The sequence below is a fragment of the Bos indicus genome, chromosome 5, assembly GCF_029378745.1.
Source record: "Bos indicus isolate NIAB-ARS_2022 breed Sahiwal x Tharparkar chromosome 5, NIAB-ARS_B.indTharparkar_mat_pri_1.0, whole genome shotgun sequence".
NCBI classification, from domain to species: domain Eukaryota; kingdom Metazoa; phylum Chordata; class Mammalia; order Artiodactyla; family Bovidae; genus Bos; species Bos indicus.
Genome location: NC_091764.1, coordinates 50,014,606 through 50,042,258, shown reverse-complemented (window position 1 = coordinate 50,042,258; position 27,653 = coordinate 50,014,606). Strand labels below are relative to the sequence as shown.

The following is a 27,653-nucleotide window of genomic DNA, read 5'->3' as shown; positions in this document are numbered from 1 at the left end:
TTTTCCTAGTTCATACTTCCATCTGGCCTTCAGGAACCAAGGTGCTGTTTTGGTTTTTTTTCTTTGCAGTCAAATAAGGTATAAAGTCTTTCTGTACACCGGAAGGTAAGCAGGATTGAAAAGGGCCTTGGATACCCTGCAGAGGTCAGGGAGCAGCACGAGAGAAGGTGAGATCTTCCAGAGCCCAATTCCAGGCTCCACGGCAGGGAGGATTACAGCACTCCCCGAGGGGGCGGAGCCTACGGCAGGGCGGGACAGAGAAGCCACAGAGGTTGGGCGGGGTCAAGGGCGGGGCCTGAGCTGGGCGATGGGCGGGGCGGATAAGCCATGGGCGGGTCTGTTTCTGGTGACTCCCTCCCGCCGCGCTTAGGCCTGCTCCCGAAGCCAGCAGGACCGCGGCGCAGAAAGGCAGTCTAGTCCCTGGCCCACCTCCATGTTGGTGGTGACCTGAGCGGAAGCCTAAGTGGGATGCGGCTGACGCGGAAGCGTCTCTGCTCGATTTTTATCGCCGTGTACTGCCTCTTCTCGCTCTACGCCGCCTACCACGTCTTCTTCGGGCGCCGCCGCCGGACGCCGGACGTGCCTTTGCGGGGCCTCAGGAAGGGGGTTGTCCCGGTGCGGGAGAGGCGCGGCCGAGGTAGGATACCGGACCGCGGCCTCTCTTCTCGGCTGCGCGCCGGGTCGCGGGGCTGAGGGATGGTAGGGGCCGGGATAGCTGAGCCACGCTGCCACCAATCCGGCTCTCGGGTCCAGGATGGCTCCGGGGCGCACTTCTCCCCTTCCAGCTCTCGGTAGCCACCCCAGGCCTCGGGAAATCTCACATGCTGTCGCCACTCCCCACCCCTGGGGCTAACAGGTGCACACACTTTTAAAAACACATCTTGAATATCCAAGACGTTGTCACAAAATGCCAGATTCTCTGGAATGCCGCTGGCTTAAAGACATCTATTCCCATATTGAAACAAAAGAAAGTGAAAAATGAAGTCGCTCAATCGTGTCCGACTCTTTGCGACCCCATGGACTGTAGCCTACCACGGTCCTCCGTCCATGGGATTTTCCAGGCAAGAGTACTGGAGTGGGTTGCCATTTCCTTCTCCAGAGAATCTATCTGACCCTGGAGTGGGTTGCCATTTCCTTCCCGACCCTGGAGTGGGTTGCCATTTCCTTTTCCAGAGAATCTTCCCGACCCAGGGATCGAACCCCGATCTCCCTCATTGTAGGCAGACGCGTTACCGTCTGAGCCACCAGAGAAGCCTATTGAAACAAAGAGCCTTCTCTAATCCTGCGGTGACTTCGGAAGACTAGAGTGTTTTATCTCCAAGTTTTGATCCCTTTTTTGTATTTTGTTGACCCATGTCAGGTTCGGACTCAGGCTTATTTCTTTCTTTCAGAATTTTGCACAATAGTATCTGAAACTGTTGGACACTTTTCATGTTGAAGTCAAGTTTTATGTATAGTTTGCGTAACGTATATACAATCTATATAGAATTGGCAAAAGTTAAGCTTGTAATAATACATATTACTGTACCCAGTTATTTTAGAAGGCTTTTTTGGGGAGCCTAACATTTTGTTAACATTTTATTTCAAGTTCTTTTGGGGTAATGGTTCAATCAAAATTAAGTTCTGATTTCCTTTTTAAAATTTTTATTGTGTGTTTAACCTGTTCAAATTCTCTTGCTTAATCTCTTTGAAAAATTGAAGTTAGGATGCAGGTAAAACTCCCTGACTTTCCAGGTGGCTGAGTGGTGAAGGATCCACCTGCCAATGCAGGAGATGTGGGTTGGAACCCTGAATAGGAAAGATCCCCTAGAGAAAAAAAAAGTAGCAGCCACTACAGTATTCTCACCTGGAAAATCCATGGACAGAGAAGCTTGGCAGGCTATAGTCCATGGGGATGCAAAAGAGTCGTACACTACTTAGCGACTAAACAACAACATCTAATTTAAATGGCTTGAATTTATCTATAACTGATGCTCTGCCTTATTGATAACACTTGGTACTCTTTTTATAACACAGAACAATCTACTTTGAGAAGTGAAGAATGGAATCCTTGGGAAGAAGATGAAAAAAAAGAACAACACAGACTTAAAACTAGCCTTCAGATAGTAAATAAGTCCACAAAAGAGAAAAAACTCTTCCATGTACAAATCTGGGGCAAAGCTGCCATTGGTAAGTTAATGTTTAAAGCTAAGATATGTAAAAGCATCATATAAAAGCACTATTAATACATTTAAAGGCCATTTCATCATTTGTTAAGATACATGATACATTTTTTTCACTTTTTTTCAGTATTCCATTTCTATTTTTATTAGACAACATCTGTGTAAACACACACAAACATATGCATGTGCACCTGTCTTTAGCAGAGCACAGCTTTATCTGTAGACACAAAGAGCAGGTTGTGTGAACATCATTATATTAAAATGCCTATGTCAGCTGAATTTTCATGGAACTATGTGTTTATTAGACACTTGATGCAGAGTGTAAGATGTGGCCTCTGACCTTAATGGCCAAACAAGTTTAGGAAACATTGAACTAAACAAAGTTAAACAAGGTTCTTTGTTGCAGAAACTTTGTCAGAGGTTTTAATATGCCAGTGTTCATCATGAATGCCTCAGAAAGGGATATAGTATGTAGTTGATTAAACTTGGTTGCCCACTAAAGCACTTTTGCTCTGAGTATCATGAGAGTATAGTGTTCCAAATTATACAATATGCTCAATTAGAGAAAATGGCAACTCACTCCAGTACTCTTGCCTGGAGAATCCCATGGAGGGAGGAGCCTGGTAGGCTACAGTCCATGGGGTCTCAAAGAGTTGGACACAACTGAGCGACTTCACTCACTCACTCACTCACTCACCCTCAATGACAAAAGAGTCAGAAAGAACTTAGTCAATTAGAAGTGAGTTTTTTGGCCATTAAACATGAGTTAAATATATATACAGTAAGGGATATGGATAAAAGGTACCAGGTGAAAGGAAAGTAAACAGAATAGTAGTACCTGACCCATGATGTTTCATAAATTCATAAACATTTGCATACATATATACTGCCTTGAAAATTACTGATCTCTAAAGTTCAAGTACCCAGACCCAGACCTCTAATCATCAAGTTCTAGCAATTTTTTTCTCTATTAGAACCTGTCATATTAATTTGTTTCTTTAAATTTGCACTTCCTCATTCTAGTCTTTAATTAAATATACTTCTTAACAGTTTTCATTATTCTAGACTTTTCTGATTTCAATCTAATAGGTACAAACTGGTCAGATGAGATTTATCAAGCATTGCATTCATCAGCCTATTCCCCAGGCACAGTCATAGGATACCAGTTACAGAAATTCCCATTCAAAAGGGAGAAAATGGAAGAAGAATGGAGTCACAGGTTTAAGCATCTTTGATATCCAACCACGCAGACTCCATTAGGTTTCAAGCCCTGGGAGTGAGTAATCTATGGCTCAAATGTTCTTTCTGGATTTTTCAGCTCCGTGCTTGAGAAGTCATCGTTCCATTTTCAGGAAGGTTAGCATGTGTTTGCAGCTCAGTAGCTTTATCAGCCTGTTTCCTGCTGTTAGGATTTTCCAATAAGCTTGTTTCATTTCAACTCTCTCTCTGTCCCTTTTAGTCCAAGTTGGCAGTGTTTCTATTAATATAACATTCTCAAGAACCATGTCAGTCTCCCATATGTATGACATAAAGATTCGCTTTATTAGACAAGAGTTCCTCCACAGGTGTTTCCTGGATAACCCCATCTCTATTTCTAGCTTCTGCTGATAATGGCTAAGAAAATCCACAAATCAACACCTAATACTAAAAACAAAACAAAACAAACCCCTCTACGTGATTGAATATTCTGACCAGACATTAGCAAAAGGATGTCAGCTACATCTTTAGTCTTCCATTTTCAGGAAGGTTAGCATGCTTTCTTGACAGTGAATCCCCTAATTTTTCCTCTCTTTTGCAATCTGAAGAGGCTAAGAATTTTCAAAATCATCAAGTCATGATTCCTTTTTGCTTAATGTTTTTCTAAGTCTCTCTTTTCAACTCATATCTTATTGTAATCAGCGAGAAGAAATGAGGCCACAGCTACAATACTTTACTTAGAAATTTCTTCAACTAACTATCCAAGTTTATCATTTACAAGTTCTGCTTTGCACATAAGTGCAGGAAACAATTCAGCTGAACTTTCTACTTCTGTTTATAACAAGGATCTTCTTTACTCCAAACTCTAATAACATGTTCCTCACTTCCTTTGAGCCCTCATCAACAGCACTTTTAATGTGCCTATTTCTTCTAACAATCGGTTTATGATGATTTTGATATTCTCTAAAATGATACAGGTTTTTTCCTACTGTTCTCCTAACTTTCTCCTGAGTTTTCACCAGCTGAGTCACTAACATCCATATTTCTACCTACAGTCTGTTTAAGTCAGTCTAATCTAAGTGTTTTTTAATCATTGTTCTCAAAATTTTTTCAACCTTTCCCCGTTACCCAATTCCAAAGCCACTTCCAGATTTTTAAGTATTTGTTACAGCAGCACCCCATTTCTATAGCTACATAATATGTAGTTTCCTTTAGCTGCTATAACCAATTACCAAAAAGTTAGTGGCTTAAAACACATTTTTTATTTAAATTTAATTATTTTTAATTGGAAGATAATTGCTTTACAATGTTGTATTGATTTCTGGTGTACAACAGTGTGAACCAGCCATAAGTATACATATAGCCCTCCCTCTTGAACCTCTCCCACCCCACCCTCCATCCCACCCCTTTAGGTCATCACAGAGCACCAGGCTGAGCTCCCTGTGTTATATAGCAACTTCCCACTAGCTATTTATTTTACACATTGAAATGTATATGTTTCAGTGCTGCTCTTTCAATTTACCCCACTCTCTCCTTCCCCTGCTGTGTCCACAAGTCAGGAGACCACCTGCAGTGCAGGAGACTGCCTGCAATGCAGGAGACCTGGGTTCTGCCCCTGGGTTGGGAAGATCCCCTGGAGAAGGAAATGGCAACCCACTTTGGTATACTTGCCTGGGAAATCCCATGGATAAACAAGCCTGGCAGGCTACAGTCCATGGTGCTAAGAGCTGGACACAACTTAGCAACTAAACCACCAGCCACTACCATGGCTGAGCAACATTCCATTGTATATAAAAACAACATATATTTTTTAATCTATAATTATAAGTTTCAAGTGTACTACATAATGATTTGATATAGGTGTATATTGTGAAAGGATCAATACAGTAAGTCTAGTGAACATCCATCACCTCACATAGTTAAAACTTTTTTCTTGTGATGTGAACTTTATGATCTACTCTCTTAGCAACTTTCAAATATGCAAATACAGCATTATTAACTTTGGTCACCATTAATTTATTATATTACGTTTCTGAAGGCAGAAATCTAAAGTGTGTCCTCGGGCTATTCCATTTGGATGCTCTAGAGAAGCATCTGTTTCCTTGCTTTTTACTGCCTTCTAGTAACTGCTTTCATTCCTTGACCCATAGCCCCACCTCATCCTGACTTCTCCTTGTTCCTCAAACCTCTTTCTCTCATTTTGACACTCCTGGCTCCCTCTCCTGAGGACCCTTGTGATTATATAGGACCCACCCAGAACAACAGACTGGTTCAAAATTGGGAAAGGAGTATGTCAAGGCTGTATATTGTCACCTTGCTTATTTAGCTTATATGTAGAGTACATCATGTGAAATGCTAGGCTGGCTGAATCACAAGTGGAATCAGGATTGCCAGGAGAAATATCAAGAACCTCAGATATGCAGATGATACCACTCTAATGGCAGAAAGCAAAGAGGAATTAAAGAGTCTCTTGATGAAGGTGAAAGAGGAGAGTGAAAAGGCTGACTTAAAACTTAATGTTCAGAAAACTAAGATCATGGCATCTGGTCCCATCACTTCATGGCAAATAGATGGAGAAAAAGTGAAAACAGTGGCAGATTTTATTTTCTTGGACTCCAAAATCACTATGGACAGTGACCACAGCCACAAAATTAAAAGATGCTTGTTCATTAGAAGAAAAGCTACGACAAACCTCAGTTCAGTTCAGTTCAGTCACTCAGTCTGCAACCCCATGGACTGCAGCATGCCAAGCTTCCCTGTCCATCACCAACTTCCAGAGCTTTCTCAAACTCATGTCCATTGAGTCGATGATGCCATCCAACCATCTTATCCTCTGTTGTCCCCTTCTCCTCCTGCCTTCAATCTTTCCCAGCATCAGGGTCTTTTCAAATGAGTCAGTTCTTCTCATCGGGTGACCAAAGTATTAGAGTTTCAGCTTCAACATCATTCTTTCCAATGAATATTCAGGACTGATTTCCTTTAGGATGGACTGGTTGGATCTCCTTGCAGTCCAAGGGACTCTCGAGTCTTCTCCAACACCACACTTCAAAAGCATCACTTCTTTGGTGCTCAGCTTTCTTGTAGTCCAACTCTCACATCCATACATGACTACTGGAAAAACCATAGCTTTGACTAGATGGACTTTTGTTGCCAAAGTAATGTCTGCTTTTTAATATACTGTCTAGCTTTTCTTCCAAGGAGCAAGTGTCTTTTAATTTCATGGCTGCAGTCACCATCTGCAGTGATTTTGGAGCCCCCCAAAATAAAATCTCTTGTGGTTTCCATTGTTTCCCCAACTATTTGCCGTGAAGTGATGGGCCTAGAGAATGTATTAAAAGCTAAGCGCCGAAGAATTGATGCTTTTAAACTGTGATGCTAGAGAAGATCTTGAGAGTCCCTTGCACAGCAAGGATATCAAATCAGTCAATCTTAAAGGAAATCAACCCTGAATACTCTTTGGAAGGACTGACGCTGAAGCTGAAACTCCAGTACTTTGGTCACCTGATGTGAAGAGCCAACTCATTGGAACAGACCCTGATGCTGGGAAAGATTGAGGGCAGGAGGAAACGGGGGCGACAGAGGATAAGATGATAGGACGGCATCATCAACTAAACGGACATGAGTTTGAGCAGACTCTGGGAGATAGTGAAGGACAGGGAAGACTGGCGTGCCACAGTCCATGGGGTCACAAAGAGTCAGACATGACTTAAGGATTGAACAATAGCAACAACACCCAGATAATCCAGCACTGAACAACATCAACACCTAGGTAATCCAGCATAATCTCTACACCTTAGCATCCTTATCTTAATCACATTTAGAAAGCCTCTTTTGCTTTCTAAAGGTAATGTATTTACAGGTCCTAGAGATTTCATCTTTGGCCATCTTGGGTTGGGAGAAAGCATTACTAAACCTACTGTATTTGAAAAGCTTTATCTGAATAGCCTAGTCTTTTAACACGGGTTTTTTGTACATGTCTTTTAGTGTGATGAGAATGTAACAAAACACATCTTCCAATGTAACTTTTTAGTTACATTTAGGTAACTGGGCTCCCCAATTACCTCATCGTCTCCAGACCTCGTTGTCTCCAGAATACCTTATTGTATGACACTGCTCTCCTCTACTCTCAGAGCTTTCATATAGGTGAAATCATAATAAAACATAGGGGCTGGCCTAAAGAGATAAGATCCAGTGGCATTTGTCTGCAGACGGCATCATGTAGTGAAGGATGTGTGCTCAATTGGGAAGGAGGTAATATCTCCTTGATATACTGAATGTATATGCATACATGAGACCCTCTGGTTCTATTTGGCATAAGATGGTAAATCCATCCTCAGCTTGTTATAGTATAGAAACAGTTCTAATCTAAGGTAACTTACACTGTAATATAACACATTTCAGGATAAGATGGGTAGTCCAATGATAGGGGTTTCTCAAATTTAGAATCATAGAGTTTATTATCTTTAGTATATCCCACATTTGCCACATTTTACACTGACAACATCTGAGTTAGTCTCTTGTACATTAGCTGCCATATTGATGATTTTGAGCCCAAAGAGGAATAGAATCTGATTTCTGATCAAATAATATGAAAGAGCAGAACATAAAGTCATCTCACACAATAGAGTAAACCAGATGGTAAATGCTTTCATTTTTTGTTTTTTTAATTATCAGGTTTGTATCTCTGGGAGCACATTTTCGAAGGTTTACTTGAACCCACTGATGTGACTGCTCAGTGGAGAGAAGGAAATTCAGTTGTTGGAAGAACACATTACAGGTATTAACTGTGCAGTATTAACCTTTGATACGGTGCTGTACAATGTTTTATATCAATACCAGAAGAAAACTCAGAGGAAAATATGTTCATAGAAAATATTTCCACTTTAACTTGTGAAGAATGGAGAATCTCATGAATATATATTTGTAGTTATAGCTTACCTTAAACATTTTCTTATAAAATTGGATGTTACAAAATTCTGCTTTTTTTGGAATTCTATATATGTTTTATTTTAATCAAAACATTTCTGATTATATGGAAAAGTCCATGCTCTAAATTTTGTAACATTTGGTTATTAATAAATATTTAACATTCTATCTTGGGGGAATGATACATAAACAAAGTTTTTATTTTTCTCTTTCATGTAATAGAATCACATATTTTTATAATACTCACATGGTAGCTAAAGCTACTGCTATTAGTTCTGAAATTTTTATCCATTAAAACATTTCATATATGAGTTCTATCATGATTTGATAGTATAGATTACCATTTTACTGCAATATTCAGAAATATTTTTTTAGATTGAATAAAACCAATGTATTATGAAGAGTTTTTTGCATTCTTATTTTTATAACTGTGATTGCATATTTTCTGAAGGTTTTTAAAGAGCATTAAGAATTTTATTTAGAAAAATTGTGGCAATGAAGTAATATTGTTTTCTATTAGATTTTGCCTTCCAATTGAAATAAAAACCAAAAATAATTATTTTAAATGCTTATTTCATTTAACAGTTATATTATTCAGGGGGAAAAAATGTGAACTAACAATTATGGCTTTCATTAGGATTCTATTTATTTCCCACAGAGATTAAAAGGAAAGGCTATGGTTAATATGATGCTGGAAAAGATTGAGGGCAGGAGGAGAAGGGGACGACAGAGGATGAGATGGTTGGATGGCATCACCAACTCGATGGATATGGGTTTGGGTGGACTCTGGGAGTTGGTGATGGACAGGGAGGCCTGGCGTGCTGCAGTTAATGGGGTTGCAAAGAGTCGGACGCGACTGAACTGAACTGAACTGAATATGAGTTTCATTTGAATTTTCTTTTAATTCTTTATTTACTGTATACTCACTTGGAAATCAATTTCATTGCATGTATCTTTTCAAAGAAATCATTCTTGAAAAGCAAACAGACTTTTAAATCATCATTGGTAATGATTATTTTTCCTTTTATCTCCAGGCTTATAGATGGGATTATATATGTAATCCCACTGCCGAGTTTATACATAATTCTAAACTAAAATTGTTGGATTCAGGTGTCTGAAAGTAGATGTGTGTTTTACATATAAATCTAACGTTTTGCTGTTTTAAATGTAAGCATATGTTATGAGTATTAGTTTAATAGATCTACCTACAACATATAGAATTTCCAAAAGAATTATTTAAAATTTATTGAGAAGTTAACATACAGTGTTATTATATTGATAGCAAAGATTTTGAGCAAATAGCCTTAACTCCAAAAAGAAAAACTCACTTCCTATTTCCTTCTGAAATACTTACCTGAGATTTTATATTATGATTAAATATCAACGCTATTTCCTTTTAGATTTCAAGAGAACTGTGTATTCAGGGAAGTTCACTGTTATAGCTGATTTTTGTAAACAAGTTACTAAAGGTTTGCTGCTGCTGCTGCTGCTAAGTTACTTCAGTCGTGTCCGACTCCATGCGACCCCAAAGACGGCAGCCCACGAGGCACCCCCATCCCTGGGATTCTCCAGGCAAGAACACTGGAGTGGGTTGCCATTTCCTTCTCCAGTGCATGAAAGTGAAAAGTGAAAATGAAGTCGCTCAGTCGTGTCCGACTCTTAGTGACCCCATGGACTGTGGCATCCGTCCATGGGATTTTCCAGGCAAGAGTGCTGGAGTGGGATGCCATTGCCTTCTCCTACTAAAGGTTTAGGCTCATGGAAAGTAGCATATATAATTTATCCAAAATTAATAATCTTCTATTAAATTGCAGTTTTGAGTTGAATCAGGCTTCATGGGTACTAACTAAAATGTTTTGACACATTCGTTTTTTACTTTCCCCAAAGTTGGAAGTAGTGGCTCATCTTGAAGATACAGAAAGAGTTTCTGAATACTATCAAGATCCTTTAAATAAGCATAAATACATTCTATTTAAACCTTTAAGTTTGCAAAGAATTTATATTATTTAATTTTAATTTCACAACAGTTCTGAGGCAGAAAATAAAAAGGATATAATCAGTGTTCCAGGGTAAATCAGGCTCCTGAATGCTTATTCTTAACAATTCATAGGCCCAAGTGATGTAATCCAAGGTACCAGGTAAATAATTCAGAATGGAAATACAGCTATCAGACAGTCCCTGTGCCTTTATTGGCCTGACCAGCTCCTTACTTCCTTAAAGGCAGGCTCTAAGTGATACCTAAATATTTGGGAGTTGTTTGATTAAATATGGAATTAAATGTGCAATATAGCTATATGTAGCACTTCATGTTTCAGAAGGAAAGAAATGAAATGAGTCCGTGTTCACCACTGAGTCCATACCATATAGAGTCTGTGCTTAGGATGTGAGTAGTTGAACACATGTGGGGCAGACTGAACCTGTGATTCAGCCTGGTGAAGTCCTGTCATCTCTGGACAGGGTAGCAGTGTGACTGAGTTATGGGCACAGACTCCAGAGCCAGAATATCTGAGTTCCAGTTCCAGCTTTACCTCTCATTAGTTGTCTGACCTTGGGCAAATTTCTTAACATCTCTGTGCCTGGATTTCCTTGAATTTAAAATAAGGCAAATAATAGTTTCTATTTTACAGTATTCTTTTGAAAATCAAAAGCATAATAGGTATATAGTGCTTAGACTAGTATCAGGCACATAGTAGTCACTGTAAAAGTCTTGTTACTAGTTTTATTATATTTACTCTACTTAAATAGGTATTGCACCATCTCTGTATCTTTCAGTTCTCCTTTTTCTATGTTTCCATCATTGTCTATTATCTCTCCATCACATGGCTTCCCAACAAGCACCTTATTGATACATTTTTTATGTTAATGTGTTCAGTTATGTTACAAGCTAGCATGGAACCCATTCATCTCTTGAAGAAACTTTGCCTATCTCTACTCACATCCATCATATGTTCATTTATAGTTTAATTTCATAGGGAAACTTATTTTTAATTTCTGAGGAGGAATCTTCTATTCATCATGGCATTTGCTTTATTCCCAGAAGACTGCCTTCAGAATTCTGTAATGTCCCTGTGCAGGCATTATCATAAGATATATAAATGCCTACCCATTTGATAAAACAAAAGTTAGATGCTAAGTTGCTTAATTCATTATTGTCTAAATTCAATTATGGTATTTTCAGTGAGCATCTGATCCTTATGAAAAAGGTGAACGTTCTTTAAATATCATGATAGAATAAAATATGTCTGATCCTATTTTTAGAATTTCCAGGTATTACTATTATAAGGAGTTAATGAACTCACTATTCATTACAATGAGTGAAAGCATTTATAGATAATATTAATGGTTATACTATATTTAAGTCATATACTGGATCATAGATCAATACAGATCTCAAATAAACTTTTCATTGGTAACCAAAGATACTATAGTTAATTTTTCATAATGCTCATTCTCCCTCTCCAGCCAGACTAATAAGAGGGTGGGAGTGTTTCAGCATAAACATTGAATTAGGAAGGCATGGAGTCATGGCAGTGATACTGGCCATGAGAATGGGGTGAATTGCAGCAGCTATTCAAAAGTAAGGGCCATTCATGAATTCAGCATACCTATTTTATAAAACTGAATTTTCTAAAACTATCAGTCAAAAACGATGTAAAATCAATGGCTGAGAGCTATGTGGATGCTTTAGTTTGTGTACTTATTATTGATCAAGGCATTTGCCAGTCTCTTGGCTGGCAAATTATTAATCTTATCAGTAACTCACTTAATATAATAACATACAGCATTTTTTCGGTAGCACTTACTGAATTTAGGAAAAATGAAACTATTTACACTGGATTCTAAAAAATATGTTTTGCTCACGTTCAGCTTAGAATTCAATATTCAGATTATTTCTCTGGACTATCTAAGTATCAAAAGTACTTATTGGGAGCAAAGTTTTTAACTTAACCTAGGAGAAGGCAATGGAGAAGAAAATGGCAACCCACTCCAGTGTTCTTGCCTGGAGAATCCCAGGGACGGGGGAGCCTGGTGGGCTGCTGTCTATGGGGTCGCACAGAGTCGGACACGACTGAAGCGACTTAGCAGCAGCAGCAGCAGGAGAAGGCAATGGCACCCCACTCCAGTACTCTTGCCTGGAAAATTCCATGGACGGAGGAGCCTGGTAGGCTGCAGTCTTTGGGGTCGCTAAGAGTCGGACATGACTGAGCGACTTCACTTTCACTTTTCACTTTCATGCTTTGGAGAAGGAAATGGCAACCCACTCCAGTGTTCTTGCCTGGAGAATCCCAGGGACGGGGGAGCCTGGTGGGCTGCCGTCTCTGGGGTCACACAGGTCGGACACAATTGAAGTGACTTAGCAGCAGCAGCAGAAAAAGTACAAATATTGAAGAATAGAAGTTCTGACTATTAAATATATGCTAAGAAATCTAGAAGAGGAAGTCACTGTTTCAAAATTCCATGTATAGCTCCATAAATATGTTCATTTTTCAGTTAATGGATATTTATGACTGATGCATGATTCGTAACTTTAGGAAACAAAAACACAATGTTTCATCATGAGTAAATATACTATAATATCTTATACATAAGCCTGAGCATGCATGCATGCACACTGAATGCTCAGTCTTTTCAGTCATGTCTGACTCTTTGTGACTCTATGGACTGTAGCCCGCCAGGCTCCTCTGTCCATGGGCTTCTTCAGGAAGAATACTGGAGGGGGTTGCCAAACCCCCTCCTGCAGGGGATCTTCCCAACCCAGGGATTGAACCCACGTCTCCTTTGACTCCTACATTACAGGTGGATTCTTTGGCGCTGAGCCACTGGGGAAGCCCACATATGGCATACTGTATAGCTGGAAATTTATTACTAAATTGAATTTTGTAATTTGATTCATATTTTAAATGCAGTAGGAGAACTTAAATAAATCGGTAGAGCAAAATAACTCTCTTAAAGAGAATTACGGCTTACTTTTTCGACGTTTACTGAGTTGCCTGCTAGTTGGTTCACACTAGGTTCTGAAGATCTCAAAATGAATAAAATACTTTTCCCTCAGGGAGTTCACACACTAGAGGCTGAGATAAATACATTAATAACTTTGAATCTGTATACAGAGCATAATGATAAAGACGTGTATACTCCTTAGTTGTTAGGGAAATATAGAGGGAGGGTCACTAAGTCACTGTAAGTAGAGTTGGGGGTATGGCATCTATCAAGAAAGGCTTCCTAGAGGAGGTGATAGCTGAGCTGAGTCTTAAAAGATTAGTAGAATTTAGAAAGGCACCAAGAGGAGTGATTATATTCCCAGCAGAGGCAGTATCAGAACTGATACACAGCTTGGTTTGTGCACAAAATTTCAGGCCATTCAGAACCCCCAGAACATGAAGGTGGAGTAGAGTAGCTGATATTGGAAGTGGAGGGCAAGGGCCAGATCATGGCGGGCCTTGTAACGTGCCACATTAAAGCTCTTGGACTTTGTTCTTGTTCAGTGAAAAGCAGTTGAGGATGATTAAGCTAGATAGTGTGGTATTGTCATACGTTTTTGGTGTTGATGTCTCTAGTAGCTGTGTGGAAAAATGATTTGAAGGAGACAACTGAAATCAGGTAGGCCACAACTTTGCATTAGAAAACTCTTAAGTATCCTGCTGAGATATAAATAAGGGATGAAATTGGGAAGTGGTATTCTGACAGAGTCAGGAATTTGAGAAACTTAGGGGCAAAACTGTCAGAATTTAAGGATTATTAGATGAGAGCAAGAATCAAATGTGACAGTTCCCTGGTTGCTAGCTTGCATGACAAGATAGCTAGTATGCATTCAACATAGAAAGTACAGGAAGAATAAAAGCAGATTTTCCACTCTTCTCTAGCCCACTACTCAGCACCAGCCTAACCCCCTTTTTCACAGCAGACAATCCTGCCTATTTCCTCAAGAATACCCATAACTGTCGCCCTTAACTAGCTCCTCTAACATTTATGTACATGATCTCTAAGTGATCCCTCACCTAACCTTCTCTTTTTCTTAGCTCGCAGACGGTGAGGTGATTCCCTAGCTCAGTATTAACTTCCTCTACCTGTGCATCCTTTCTACATACTGCAAGACCTTGCTCCATTGGTTACTTCCTTGCTCGCCTCATCTTCAGCCTTTCATTTATTACTTTCTTGCCTTCTCCTCCACACTTTCAGAAGAGTTGTCTGTGCTTACTGTCCCCACTTACTTTTATTGTAAATTTATTTAAGTGTGCTGTTGCTGCTGCTGCTGCTGCTAAGTCGCTTCAGTCGTGTCCGACTCTGTGCGACCCCATAGACGGCAGCTCACCAAGCTCCCCCGTCCCTGGGATTCTCCAGGCAAGAACACTGGAGTGGGTTGCCATTTCCTTCTCTAATGCATGAAAGTGAAAAGTGAAAGTGAAGTCGCTCAGTCATGTCCAACTCTTAGCAACCCCAAGGACCACAGCCTACCAGGCTCCTCCGTCCATGGGATTTTCCAGGCAAGAGTACTGGAGTGGGGTGCCATTGCCTTCTCCGTGTTTTAAGTATAGTTGATTTATAATGTTGTATTAATTTCAGTATAGCAGAGTGATTCAGTTAAACACACACACAGACATTTATACACAGACATTCTTTTTCATACTCTTTTTCCATTTGGGTTTATCACAGGATGTTCAGTATAGTTCCTTGTTGTTTATCCATTCTATATATAATTGTTTACATCTGCTAACTCAGACTTCCAGTCCATCTTCCCTACTCCCCGTCCCCCTTGGCAACCACAAGTCTCCTCTCTATGCCTGTGATTCTGTTTCATGGATAGATTCATTTGTGTCATATGTTAGATTCCACATGTAAATGATATCATATGGGTTTTGTCTTTTTATGACTTAGTTCACTTAGTATGATAATGTCTAGGTCCACCCATATAGCTGCAAATGGCATTGTTTCATTCTTTTTTACGGCTGAGTAGTATTCCATTGTGTATATATAGCACATCTTTATCCATTCATCTGTCAGTGAGCATTTAGGTTGCTTCTACATCTTGGCTACTGTGAATAGTGCTACCATGGACATAGGAGTCCTTGTATCTTTTTGAATTACAGTTTTATTTGAATATATGCTCAGAAGTGAGATTGCTAGATCATATGGCAACTCTATTTTTAACTCTATTTTTAGTTTTTTGAGGAACTTTCATACTGCTTTCCATAGTGGCTCTACCAACTTACATTCCCACCAACAGTGAAGGGAGGCTCCCTTTTCTCCACACCCTCTTCAGCATTTGTTAATTTGTAGACTTTTTAATGGTGGCCGTTCTGACTTTTATGAATTTTGAGTTGCACTTCTCCTCACTGAACTTCTTACTGTCCCCTTACTTCTCATTCACGTCTCAACTCATTGCAGTTTGACTAGCACACCTCCCAACACACACATACACATAACTATCTGAATCGTAAGGGAATTTTTTTTTACCCCTAAAGTTTCTTTATCTAAATCCATGTTTCCCAAATTATGTACTAAGGTACCCTGGGGCACCACAAAATATTTTTAATATTTGTGGGAATGACAGTTACACTTCACATCTGTCAAACACCATGCAAATTACTAGTTTGAGGTAGTTCACATTTCAACATTAGATCACCCTGCATCCACTTCAGAGATGTTACGCGTTTGTGGAGCTGAGTTTCTCATGATTGCTGTGATCAAATCGAGGTACCACTCAGAAATCGAAGTGGAATAAGCAGTGACTGAGGCAGTGTCCTCTCTGATTCCAAGGTTTGAGAAGTTGTGTAGTGCTCCGTAGGTACACACATCCCATTATTAAGCATGTGTAGTTAGTTAAGAGCAAAGAGTCAGATACGGCTAAGTGACTGAACTGAACTGAAATAGGAATATTACTTTTTTCTTCAGTGTATGCATGTTATTTTTTAAGTGGCTTCTAAGCTCTTGGACAGAAATACTTAACAAGTTATTTGAATCTAACAATTTAAAAAACATTGCTCATGAACCATTACTCATTATTTTTGGTTTGGTAGATACTATGAAAAAATTACCAAAACACTGAAAGTTTCCTGGGAACCAAAAAAATTGGGGAACTTCTGATCTATACCTTGACTCCGCAGCATTGACCCCAGGGCTTTCACCTTTACTTGAACATGGCCTCGAGGTCTGGAAAACCGGTTGGTCAGCGCGTGAGGGGTGACATGCCTGCTTGCTGGAATTTGAGAGCCTTCTACAAAAAGGGAGCTGTAGAGACTCCACAACGGGTCAGATGTGCCCTGAACAAATCATGCTTTTGTTAATTTGCATGGATCAATAAAATCAGAAGTATTCCTCCCTATCCCTTCATTTTGGGATCTTCACTGCATCATTCGGGATCTTTCACTGTGGCATGTGGACTCTCTAGTTGTGGCTCATGGGCTCAGTAGTGGTGACATGCTGACTTAGTTGCTCCGCTGCCTGTGGGAATCTTAGTTCCTTGACCAGGGATCAGACCTGCATCCCCTCTGTTGCAAGATGGATTCTTAACCACTGGACCACCAGGGAAGTCCCCCTGCCTATAACTTTTGTGGTTTAGTCACTAAATTGTGTCTGACTCTTTGCAACCCCATGGACTGTAGCCCTCCAGGCTGCTCTGTGCATGGAATTCTCCAGGCAAGAATACTGGAGTGGATTGCCATTTCCTTCTCCAGCTTATAGCTTTAAAGGAGACAGAAATGTTCATGTGCTACCAATAATAACTATTTTAAATTTACCATAACTATCCTCATCATCTCTAAAGTGCTTTCTAGCCCCTCAGACTCTGCAGAGTCTCCTAAATGACTAAATGATCACTGAATCATTTGGCATCTTCCTGTCCAAGGCAAATTCAAAAAACACAGTTTTGTTCCCATAGCTTATCATCACTGTAGAACAATGTCATAAAAATCACACAGTACATAAACAAAATATAAATACATATTTATACTAATTTGAGCTAACATACTAATTTGAGCTAACCATAGTGTCTTGGGAAAAATTCAAGCTCTCAAGTTAGATCTTGATTCAAATCTCAATGCTGCCATCACAGGCTGTGTAACTTCAGCCTTATTTCGCAAATGCAAAATGGGGGCCTAATGTCCTCTGCAGAGTTGCTGTAGAGGTTAAAGGAGAACCTGTGCAGAGTGCCTATGTACCATGTATATAAAAGGCATTTAATAAATGTTAGTTTTTTTATCCCAAACAATAATAAGCAATAAAAGCAGGATTTCAACATATTTGTACTAAATATTTAAAGACTCTAGCAAGTTATTAAAAAATGGTTGAGCAGGTTGCAAAGAATCCAGGACCATCTACTTTTACCATAGGTTAAATGGTACTTTTTATATTTAATACATATTCATTTAAAATATTTCAGTGGTACTGGTTGTTCAAAGCAGCACATGATATGAAAATGGGAGTTATGAAATGTATCTACTCCTTTTATGATATTTTTAAATACTTTAAAGAATAGGGAGTTTTACAATAGATTCCCATTTCTCCACCACCTGGAACCAGGTGGCACAGTGGTAAAGAATCCAGTGCAGGAGACAATAGAGATACATTTTCAATCCCTGGATAGGAAAGATCCCCTGAAGAAGGAAATGGCAACCCTCTCCAGTATTCCTGCCTGGAAGATTCCATGGACAGAGGAGCCTAGCGGGCTCCAGTCGATGGGTCACAGAGTTGGACACGACAGCACACCCACACACAGAATGAACAGGTTCTGGCTCTCGGTCATATTTGCTTCAGATATATAACTTTCCTCTTAAAAGAATTAAATATTTCCAATAAAGGCATTACATGCTCTCTTCATATTGTTCCTCATGTCCTTTCCTCTTCCTTCCTCCTCAACCACTATCGTGAAATGCTTATATATCTTCCCATTCAAATTTTTATATTTACACTTTTACTAGATATATAAGCATAAATTTTTTTCCTGTGGTATTTTCAAATTTGCATATAATTAATCTGTCTACAACCAAAACTTCCCATTAATCTACATCTCTGTCCCACCATCCAAACTTGTTCAAAAAAAGTATTATAGAAATTGTTTCTAGGAAGTATATGGATTAAGTCTCATTGTATATTTTACGTAAAATGACATAGAACTTCTGGTACCAAACGATTTTGTTCTCTTCTTGTTTGTCTCTTGTTTTTCTTTTGTTTTTAACAGCTTCATCACTGGTCCGGCTGTGGTCCCAGGGTACTTCTCTGTTGATGTGAACAATGTGGTCCTGGTTCTAAATGGAAGAGAAAAGGCGAAGGTCTTTTATGCCACCCAGTGGTTACTTTATGCACAGAATTTAGTGCAAACTCAAAAACTCCAGCATCTTGCTGTTGTTTTGCTAGGAAATGAACATTGTAATAATGAATGGATAAACCAATTCCTCAAAAGAAATGGAGGCTCTGTGGAACGACTTTTCATAATATATGACAGCCCTTGGATTAATGACATGGATGTTTTTCAGTGGCCTTTAGGAGTAGCAACGTAAGTACAAATTATTTTTACATGTTTCTAGGCTCTAAGACCTGAATCTCTGTACCAGGAGGATTGTGTTTTAGATTTGTGATAAATGTAGTTCTTCTGAGCTCCTTGAGGCCATGTGCCACCTTTTCTACGGGCAGAAATGTGGTTTGGCCTCATGCTTTGGTAATAATAGTTGATATTTTTAGGGTATTTTAGACTTTGATGAGGAGACCAGATAAGTTACATTTTTGTATTTTAGAACCCCAAGGCATAGTAAATTTTCAAATTGATCAGTAGTGCCTTAAAGAGATATTTAGCAGTGGATGGCAGAGAGACAGATTTTCTAAAAACAATTATAGAATCTCTTCATCTATATCTATATAACTATTATATAGATACTTAGTTTTCTTAAATCCCTACTTTAGATCAAGTATTACATCAAGAGCACCCTGACCCTTCAGTTTGGGAGGATTATAATATACTCAGATCTGACACTGAGATTGGTTGAGTTTGCACAGATCTCTTGCATGTGCTCAGTCATGTCTGACACTTTGCAACTCCCTGTACTGTATCCCACCAGGCTCCTGTGTCCATGGAATTTTCCAGGCAAGAATACTAGAGTGGGTTGCCATTCCTACTCCAGGGGAATCTTCCTGACCCAGGGATCAAACACACATCTCTAGAACCTCCTGCATTGGCAGGCGAATTCTTTACCACTTCCCCACCTTGGAAGCCCTCTCCCCCAAATTAATTTATATATTATTTTGGGGTCTTTTTGTCTATCTTGTTGTTGTTGTTTAGTCACTAAATTGTGTCTGACTCTTTTGTGACCCCATTTACTGTAGCCTACCAGACTTCTCTGTCTGTAGGATTTCCCAGGCAAGAAGACTGGAATGGGTTCCATTTCCTTCTCCAGGCTATATTCCCGAATTAGGGATTGAACTCACGTCTCCTGCATTGGCAGGAAGATTCTTTACCACTGAGCTACCAGTCTATCTTTCTAGTAAAAGGAAGGTTAGTTAAATAATATGTAATATATATGAGGCCTTTCTTTAAAATTGGAAACTTATTTTTTTATCATTCTGTTAATACAGGGCCTTTGAGTAACAATAAGTTGACTTCAAGTTGCCACTAGTACATAAACTTCCTGATAGCAGGGATTTTTGTCTCCTTTTTGCACTACTTTATCTGTAGAGCCTAAAACAGTACATACACAGATTAGGCACTCAACAAATATATGTCAAATGGACGAATTATGAAATAGCTAACTAACGTGGTACTTGAATCAGATATTCATTTTCTATTATTTTATCACGGGTTACAAGATGTGACCTTTGACTGTCACCAGGGAAGCACATTGATAAAACATAGTCTCTGGCCTTCCATGTCCAGATTCTGACTCAACAGGTTTAGGGTAGGGAAGAAGCAGACAAAAGGTTTGCTAGGTATAGCCAGGTTTAAGATGCTCTGAAAAATCTAGCCTTTGAGTAGAATGTTTGAAATAAAATAATTATTTCTTTATAGTGTACTACATCACCTATTCATACAGTATAGGAGGGAAACTCATCATAATTCTGGTACTGTTGGACAAATATCTTTCTTATAGACCAGTGGTTCTCAACCAGGTGCAGTTTTGCCCTCCCCCTAGGAGACATTTGGCAATGTCTGGAGATACATTTGATTGTTACAAGTGGAGAGAGGAGGCGATACTGGCATCTGGTGAATAGAGGCCAGGGGTGCTGTTCAATATCTTACAGTATAGAGGACAGCCTCCACAGCGAAGAATTACCCTGCCCAAAGGGCAGTAATGCTGAGATTGAGGAAGCCATTATAGCCCTAACTGTTACGTTAAGCTTTGCTCTTACGTGAAGGTTGTAGTTCAGGCACGTAATTTGTTGCCTCTTATTCCCAAATGCCCATAAGAATGAGCCGATTGCAACAGGCCTCTTCTGTGTGGGATATAAGATTTTGGGTTTTTTAAAAAATCTACTTGAAAAGCTTTTGGAATTGGAATTCTTTGTTATAGCAATAAAAAGAAACAAAATAGTGTCATTTGCAGAGACGTGAATGATCTAGAGACTGTCATATGGAGTGAAGTCAGAAAGAGAAAAACAAATATATAATATTGCTTATATGTGGAACCTAGAAACATAGTACAGATGAACTTACTTGCAAAGCAGAAATAGAGACACAGATGTAGAGAACAGACATATGGGTAACTTATGGATATGAAGGGGGAAGGAGGGGTAGGATGAATGGAAGATTAGGATTGACATATATTCACTGTATAAAATAGATAACTAATGGGACCCTAACGTGCAGCACAGGGAACTCTACTCAGTACTTTGTGGTGACCTAAATAGGAAGGAAGACTTAAAAAGAGGGGATATATGTATTCGTATGGCTGATTCACTTTGCTGTATAACAGAAACTAACAAAACATTGTAAAGCAACTATACTCCAATAATTTTTTTTTTTAAATCATGATTATTACGAATGTAGAAGATTCTTTATACTTTGAAGATCTTAAGTTCTTCCTGTCTTATAACTTCAGATCAGTAATAGAAGTTGAATATAAAAAAGCAAAGCATTTTAGGTGCATAATTTCTGTAGCAACCTTGTAAAGGATGTCAAAGTGAGAATGTTTTTTTTAAGTGAGTAGATTCAGGAACTTTTCCAAAGTAAGCATGGAAAATTTAACTTGAGATTTAAAGAATCTTATTTTAAATCTCTCTTTTCTACATCATCATGCTACCTAAGATGTTAGATTATGCAAATTTTGCTAATCCTGTTGTCATATATTAACTCACGTGTACTTACTTTTACAGATACAGGAATTTTCCTGTGGTGGAGGTGAACTGGTCAATGCTACATAATGAAAGGCCATACTTGTGTAATTTTGTAGGAACCGTTTATGAAAATTCATCCAGACAAGCACTAATGAAAATTTTGAAACAGGATGGGAATGATAAGCTTTGTTGGGTTTCAGCAAGAGAACAGTAAGTTCTATGTTTACTTGATTCATCCAGCATGTTTCCAATCTGTGAAACATGTTTCCAGGCTTTATGTGACCCTACAGATTTCCACAGACATTTTTAACTCCATTAATACCAGTCTTTCCCCAGAAGATACATTAATAATTAAAGCTGTGATGAAACAGTGTTGTATACATTAAAAATAGAGAGCATCTCCCATAGTCCATCTTGAAGACAAACATTGGTAACTATCATATGCACATGTCAATTGTTAGGTTTCCTCAATAATATTTGTTAGTCAGACTTGAACACAGGAGATTGTGGATGACAATAAGAATCTTAGGTTCATCTCTGAGATGTTCAGCAAACCAGTTCAGTGTTCCAAGACTGGCATGCCGTATGCCTCACAGCTTCAGGAACCTGGCATCACCCTGAGGACAGAGGCCATTCTTTGAACCCCGAGATCTAACATAGGACCTTGCATAAAGTAGGCCAGGACAAGTGGGGAATGGATGGATGGATGGATGGATTTAATAGGGTTAACTTTCTTCCATCTTTTACATGGTAATCATGAAACAGGTGTTCATGGACTGAAGGAAGAAATTTGGAGATCACTTATTTTATTTTCGGAGAAGGCAATGGCACCCCACTCCAGTACTCTTGCCTGGAAAATCCCATGGACGGAGGAGCCTGGTAGGCTGCAGTCCGTGGGGTCTCTAGGAGTCGGACATGACTGAGCGACTTCCCTTTCACTTTTCACTTTCATGCTTTGGAGAAGGAAATGGCAACCCACTCCAATGTTCTTGCCTGGAGAATCCCAGGGACGGGGGAGCCTGGTGGGCTGCCGTCTATGGGGTCGCACAGAGTCGGATACAACTGAAGCAACTTAGCAGCAGTAGCAGTATTTTATTTTTAAATAAACAGAGTTTCATGTAAAGCAGTGTCATCAGAGAAGTAATGCCTTTTAAAAAAATGTCCTTTTACATCTAGAAATACATTAATTGGAGCAGATACTGTATTCCAGAAAACATGACTCTACTACAACAAAGAATACTCTACCCAGTAAAGTTCTCATTCAGATTTGATGGAGTGATCAAAAGTTTTACTGAGAAGCAAAAGCTAAAAGAGTATAGCACCACCAAACCAGCCTTAAAACAAATGTTAAAAGAGCTTCTCTAGGTGAGAAAAGAAAAGGCCACAAGAAAGAAGCAACTTACAAAGTGAAAAAGTAAAGACAAACGTACAGTGAAGGTGGGAAACCATCCACACATGAAGCCAGTAGGGACAAAAGAAAAAAGTAGTAAAGTCATCTATATCCATAATAAGCATTTAAGGGATATACAAAACAATTAGATGCAAAATATGATATCAAAAACTAATTATGAGGGGAGAAGAGTACAAATGCAGGGGTTTTAAAATTCATTTGAAGGTAAGACATCAGCAACTTAAAATGATAGAAAAAGGTGGTTCTTTGAAAAGATAAACCCAAATGTATAAACCTTTAACAAGACTCTTAAAGAAAAAAAAAAAAAAAAAAAACGAAGAGCACCCAAATCAATAAAATCAGAAATGAAAAAGAAAAAGTTACAGCCAATATTACAAAAATACAAGGGATCATAAGAGACTACTATGTACAACTATATGCAAATACAATGGACAACCTAGGGGACGTGGACAAATTCTTAGAAAGGTAGAATCTCCCAAAACTGAACCAGAAAGAAACAGAAAATATGAACAAACTGATTACCAATAATGAAATTGAATCAGTAATTTAAACACTTCCAACAAACAGAAGTCCAGCACCAGATGGCTTCACAGGTAAATTCTACCAAACATTTAAGGAAGAGTTGACATCTATCCTCAAACTATTTTTTAAAAATTGCAGAGGAAAAAACACTTTCAAACTCATTCTACAAGGCTATCATCACCCTATGTGATACACCACATTAGCAAAGTGAAGAATAAAAACCATATGATCTTCTCCATAGACACAGAAAAAACTTTTGATAACGTTCAACATTCATTTATGATAAAAACTCTCCAGAAAGTGGGCATAGAGGGAACTTGCCTCAACATAATAAAGGCCATATACAACAAAACAGGAACAAGACAAGGATGCCCACGCTCACCACTTTTATTCAGCACAGTTTCAGAAGTCTTGGCCACAGCAATCAGAGAAGAAAAAGAAATGGAATCCAGATTGGAAAGGAAGAAGGAAAACTGTCACTGTTTTCAGATGACGTGATACTATACACAGAAAATCCTAAAGACACCACCAGAAAACTACTAGAGCTCATCAGTGAGTTTGGTAAAGTTGCAGGACACAGAATTAGCATATAGAAATTGGTTACATTTCTGTATACTAACGATTAGTGTACTATCAGAAAGAGAAGTTACCATCTTATCAAATAAACTACCTAGGAATAAACCTACCTAAGAAGGGAAAAGACCTATGCTCAGAAAGCTATAAAACACTGATGAAAGAAATTGAAGACAACATAAACAGAGGGAAAGATATATCTTGTTCATCTTGTTCTCACAATAAAAGAATACTATTAAGGTGACCATACTACCCAAGGCAATCTCTGGATTCAAGGCAATCCCTATCAAAATACCAATGGCATTTTTCACAGAATTAGAACAAATCATTTTAAATTGTTTGGAAACACAAAAACCCCAAATAGCGAAAGAAAAAAAAATCTTAAGAAAGAAGAATGATTTGGAGGAATCATGCTCCCTAACTTCAGACTGCACTACAAAGCTACAGTCATCAATACAGTGTGATACTGGCACAAAACAGACATGAAGATCAGTGGAGCAGAGTACGGAGCTCAGAAATAAATCCACACACTATGGTCAATTAAGCTGTGACAAAGGAGGCGAGAATATACAATGGAGAAAAGACAGTTTCTTCAGTAAGTGATGCTGGGAAAATTGGACAGGTGCATGTAAAAGAATGAAATTAGAAATTCTCTAACACAATATAAAAAAATAAACTCAAAATGGATTAAAGACCTAAATATAAAGAACAGATACTATAAAACTAGAAGAAAACATAGGTAGAATTCTCTTTGACATAAATAACAGCAATTTTTTTTTTTAGATCTGTTTTCTAAAGCAAAGAAAACAAAAATAAGCAAATTAAACTTAAACTTTATTTTAAATTTTAAATTTTGTTTAAATTAAGTTTACCTAATTAAACTTAAAAGCTTTTGCACAGCAAAGGAAACCATCAATAAAACAACAACAACAACAACAAAACCTAACAGGTTAATATTATATATATATATATATATATATATATATATATATATATATATAAATAGCTCATCCAACTCAACACCAAAGAAAGCAAATGGCCAAGTTAAAAAAATGGGCAGAAGAACTAAAAAGACATTTTTCCAAAGAGGAAATGCAGGTGGCCAACAGGCACATGAAAGTACGCTTAACATGGATATATCAGGGAAATGCAAATCAATGCCACATGTGTGAGGAGCAAGGGACACTGTGCCTGGAATGGAAGGAGTGAGGGAAAAATATGAAAGTTGATTGTACAAACAGGCTTACTCTTGATATTCCTTTACTACCATTGAACCAAGGAGGTAGAGTAGCAGTCCTCCTTGCTTCTCATTGCTGCTTCCAGACCTCTTTCCCTTTTCCCTCCCTAAAACAATATCAGTTTTGAATCTCATACCAGCAGACGAAAGTATTCACTACTCTTTCTCTTTGAAATCATAATGGAGAGAAATAAATTGGGAGATTGACTTATACACCCTACCATGAATAAAATAGATAACTAATAAGAGTCTACTATATAGCACACGGAACTCTAACCAGTACTCTATAATGACCTATATGAGAAAAGAATCTAAAAAAGAGTGGATATATGTTTATGTATAAATGACTTATTGCCATATAGCAGAAATCAACATTGTAAATCAACAATATTCCAATAAAAATTAATTTAAAAAAATAGCTCCTTTATAAAGAAATCATATAAACCTTGGGTTTATCTTCTTAATTCTTTAGGAGTCTAGTTCCTGATACACTCTCTTTCTCTCCGACATTTCTCCAGCCTCATTCTTAGTGATCCCCAAATCCACATGAATGGTCTTTGCATAGCCTTGGTCCTGCACTTCCTTTACTTCCTCTCCTCCAGTGATTTGGGTCTCCACTTCGGTCATTCACTGTCATGGTCATTTTCTAGACCTCATGATTACACATACTGCATGATCTCAAGTTCCAGCAATTCTCTCTGTAACCATCTTTTTCTGACATTCCCACTCATTCCCTGTAATAATCTGATTTCAGCAATTTAGCTGGGACTTACACGTCCTTGTTCCTACTACCTTTCCGTTGTCCTTCACTCACCTAATCTTTACTTTCTTATTGACCCCACTTATACTTCGTAATCAATCATGACTGCATATACATTCAGCTTCTTCGTTTCTTAATCTGGCAAATCCTAACTGGTTAAATCCAGCTCTGTTGCCTGCTCCATACCTCCACCTGTGCAGCCACACTTGGAGAAAGGTGCTGACTGATCTCACTTGAAATATCTGACCTTGAATGTCTGGCAGTCATCCATTTCTGTTTTCCATGTGTTCTCCCCTCTTTCCTGGAAGACCGTTTCATACCCTCTTTTCTCTACCCAGCTGCTCTTACCTTATAACCCTATTGTTTATTTCCCTGAGAAAATAGGAGAAAACATCTAGCTTTCTCTCAGTTTCTACCCTTGCCCCATACAGTCTGTTCTCAACACAGTAGCCAAACTGATTTTGCTCAAACACAGATGAGGTCAGTTACCCCTCTGATCGAAACTGTGTGATAGGGTACTCTGACTCCATTTTCTGCACCTCTCCCTTTCAGCCACCCAGGCTTCCTTGCTGTCCCTTGAAAATGCCAGGCATGTACCATCTCGTGGCCTTTATGCCTGCTCTACTTTCTGTTCTCTCCCCAGATACCTGCGTGGTTTGCTCCCTCATCCCTGGCTGCACATTCGGTTGCCCCTGAGTGAGACGCTCCCTGATCACCTATTTACACTTGCAGTACTACCCTACCAGAAACTCCCTCCTCACTTCTCTGCTCTGGTTTTCCACACAGTGCTTAACACCTTCTAAATAATTGGCTTGACCTGGTTACTATCCGTCTCCACCACTTGAACTGAGATATAAGCTCCATAAGGGCAGGAATTTGGAGGGTGAGGTAGAGAGAGAAGACCTAGCACTCACAAAATTTTGGCTGGTACAACATTCATTCAGAAACTGTATAATCACTAGATTTTAAGTGTACAACTGCAAACTTCTCAAATTCTTAACTATTTTCAAGAAATCTGTTTGGGCAAGACTTGACTCATCTTTTCTGCCTGCCATCTCTATAGTGTGTTTACCATTTCCTGTAACCAACATTAAAAGATAAAATATTTTCTTCCACAAAGATATGCTTAGTAAAGTGAAAACTACAGTTATTTTTCTGATTTTCTAGGTGGCAGCCTCAAGAAACAAATGAAAGCCTTAAGAATTATCAAGATGCTCTGCTTCAGAGTGATCTCACCTTGTGCCCAGCAGGAGTAAACACGGAGTGTTACAGAATATATGAGGCTTGCTCCTATGGCTCTGTTCCTGTGGTGGAAGATGTAATGACAGCTGGCAGCTGTGGAAATTCATCTGTGTACCTTAATGCTCCTCTGCAGTTGCTCAAGTCCATGAACGCTCCTTTCATCTTTATTAAGAACTGGAAGGAACTTCCTGCTATCTTAGAAAAAGAGAAGACTATAAATTTAGAGGAAAAGATTCAAAGAAGAAAAAGATTACTTCACTGGTATCAACACTTCAAAACAGAGCTAAAAATGAGGTTTACTAATATTTTAGAAAGTTCATTTTTAAAGAACAATAAAAATTAACTGTAATTCATTGTTTTCAA

General features: G+C 38.7%; 1 protein-coding gene across 2 annotated transcripts; it reads left to right on the top strand.

Moving 5' to 3' along the window:
* Positions 1-330: 330 nt before the first annotated feature.
* On the top strand, positions 331-27,653 carry RXYLT1 (ribitol xylosyltransferase 1). 2 transcript variants are annotated; one of them, XM_019960892.2, is made up of 6 exons: positions 331-637; positions 2,017-2,169; positions 8,034-8,136; positions 18,463-18,777; positions 21,585-21,755; positions 27,216-27,653. In XM_019960892.2, the coding sequence occupies exons 1-6, from the start codon at positions 469-471 to the stop codon at positions 27,631-27,633; spliced, it is 1,329 nt and encodes a 442-aa protein (XP_019816451.2). In that variant the 5' UTR covers positions 331-468; the 3' UTR covers positions 27,634-27,653. The 2 variants fall into 2 exon arrangements, with proteins under 2 accessions (XP_019816451.2, XP_019816452.1); XM_019960893.2 differs by lacking the exons at positions 331-637; positions 8,034-8,136 and having other exon boundaries at positions 2,032-2,169.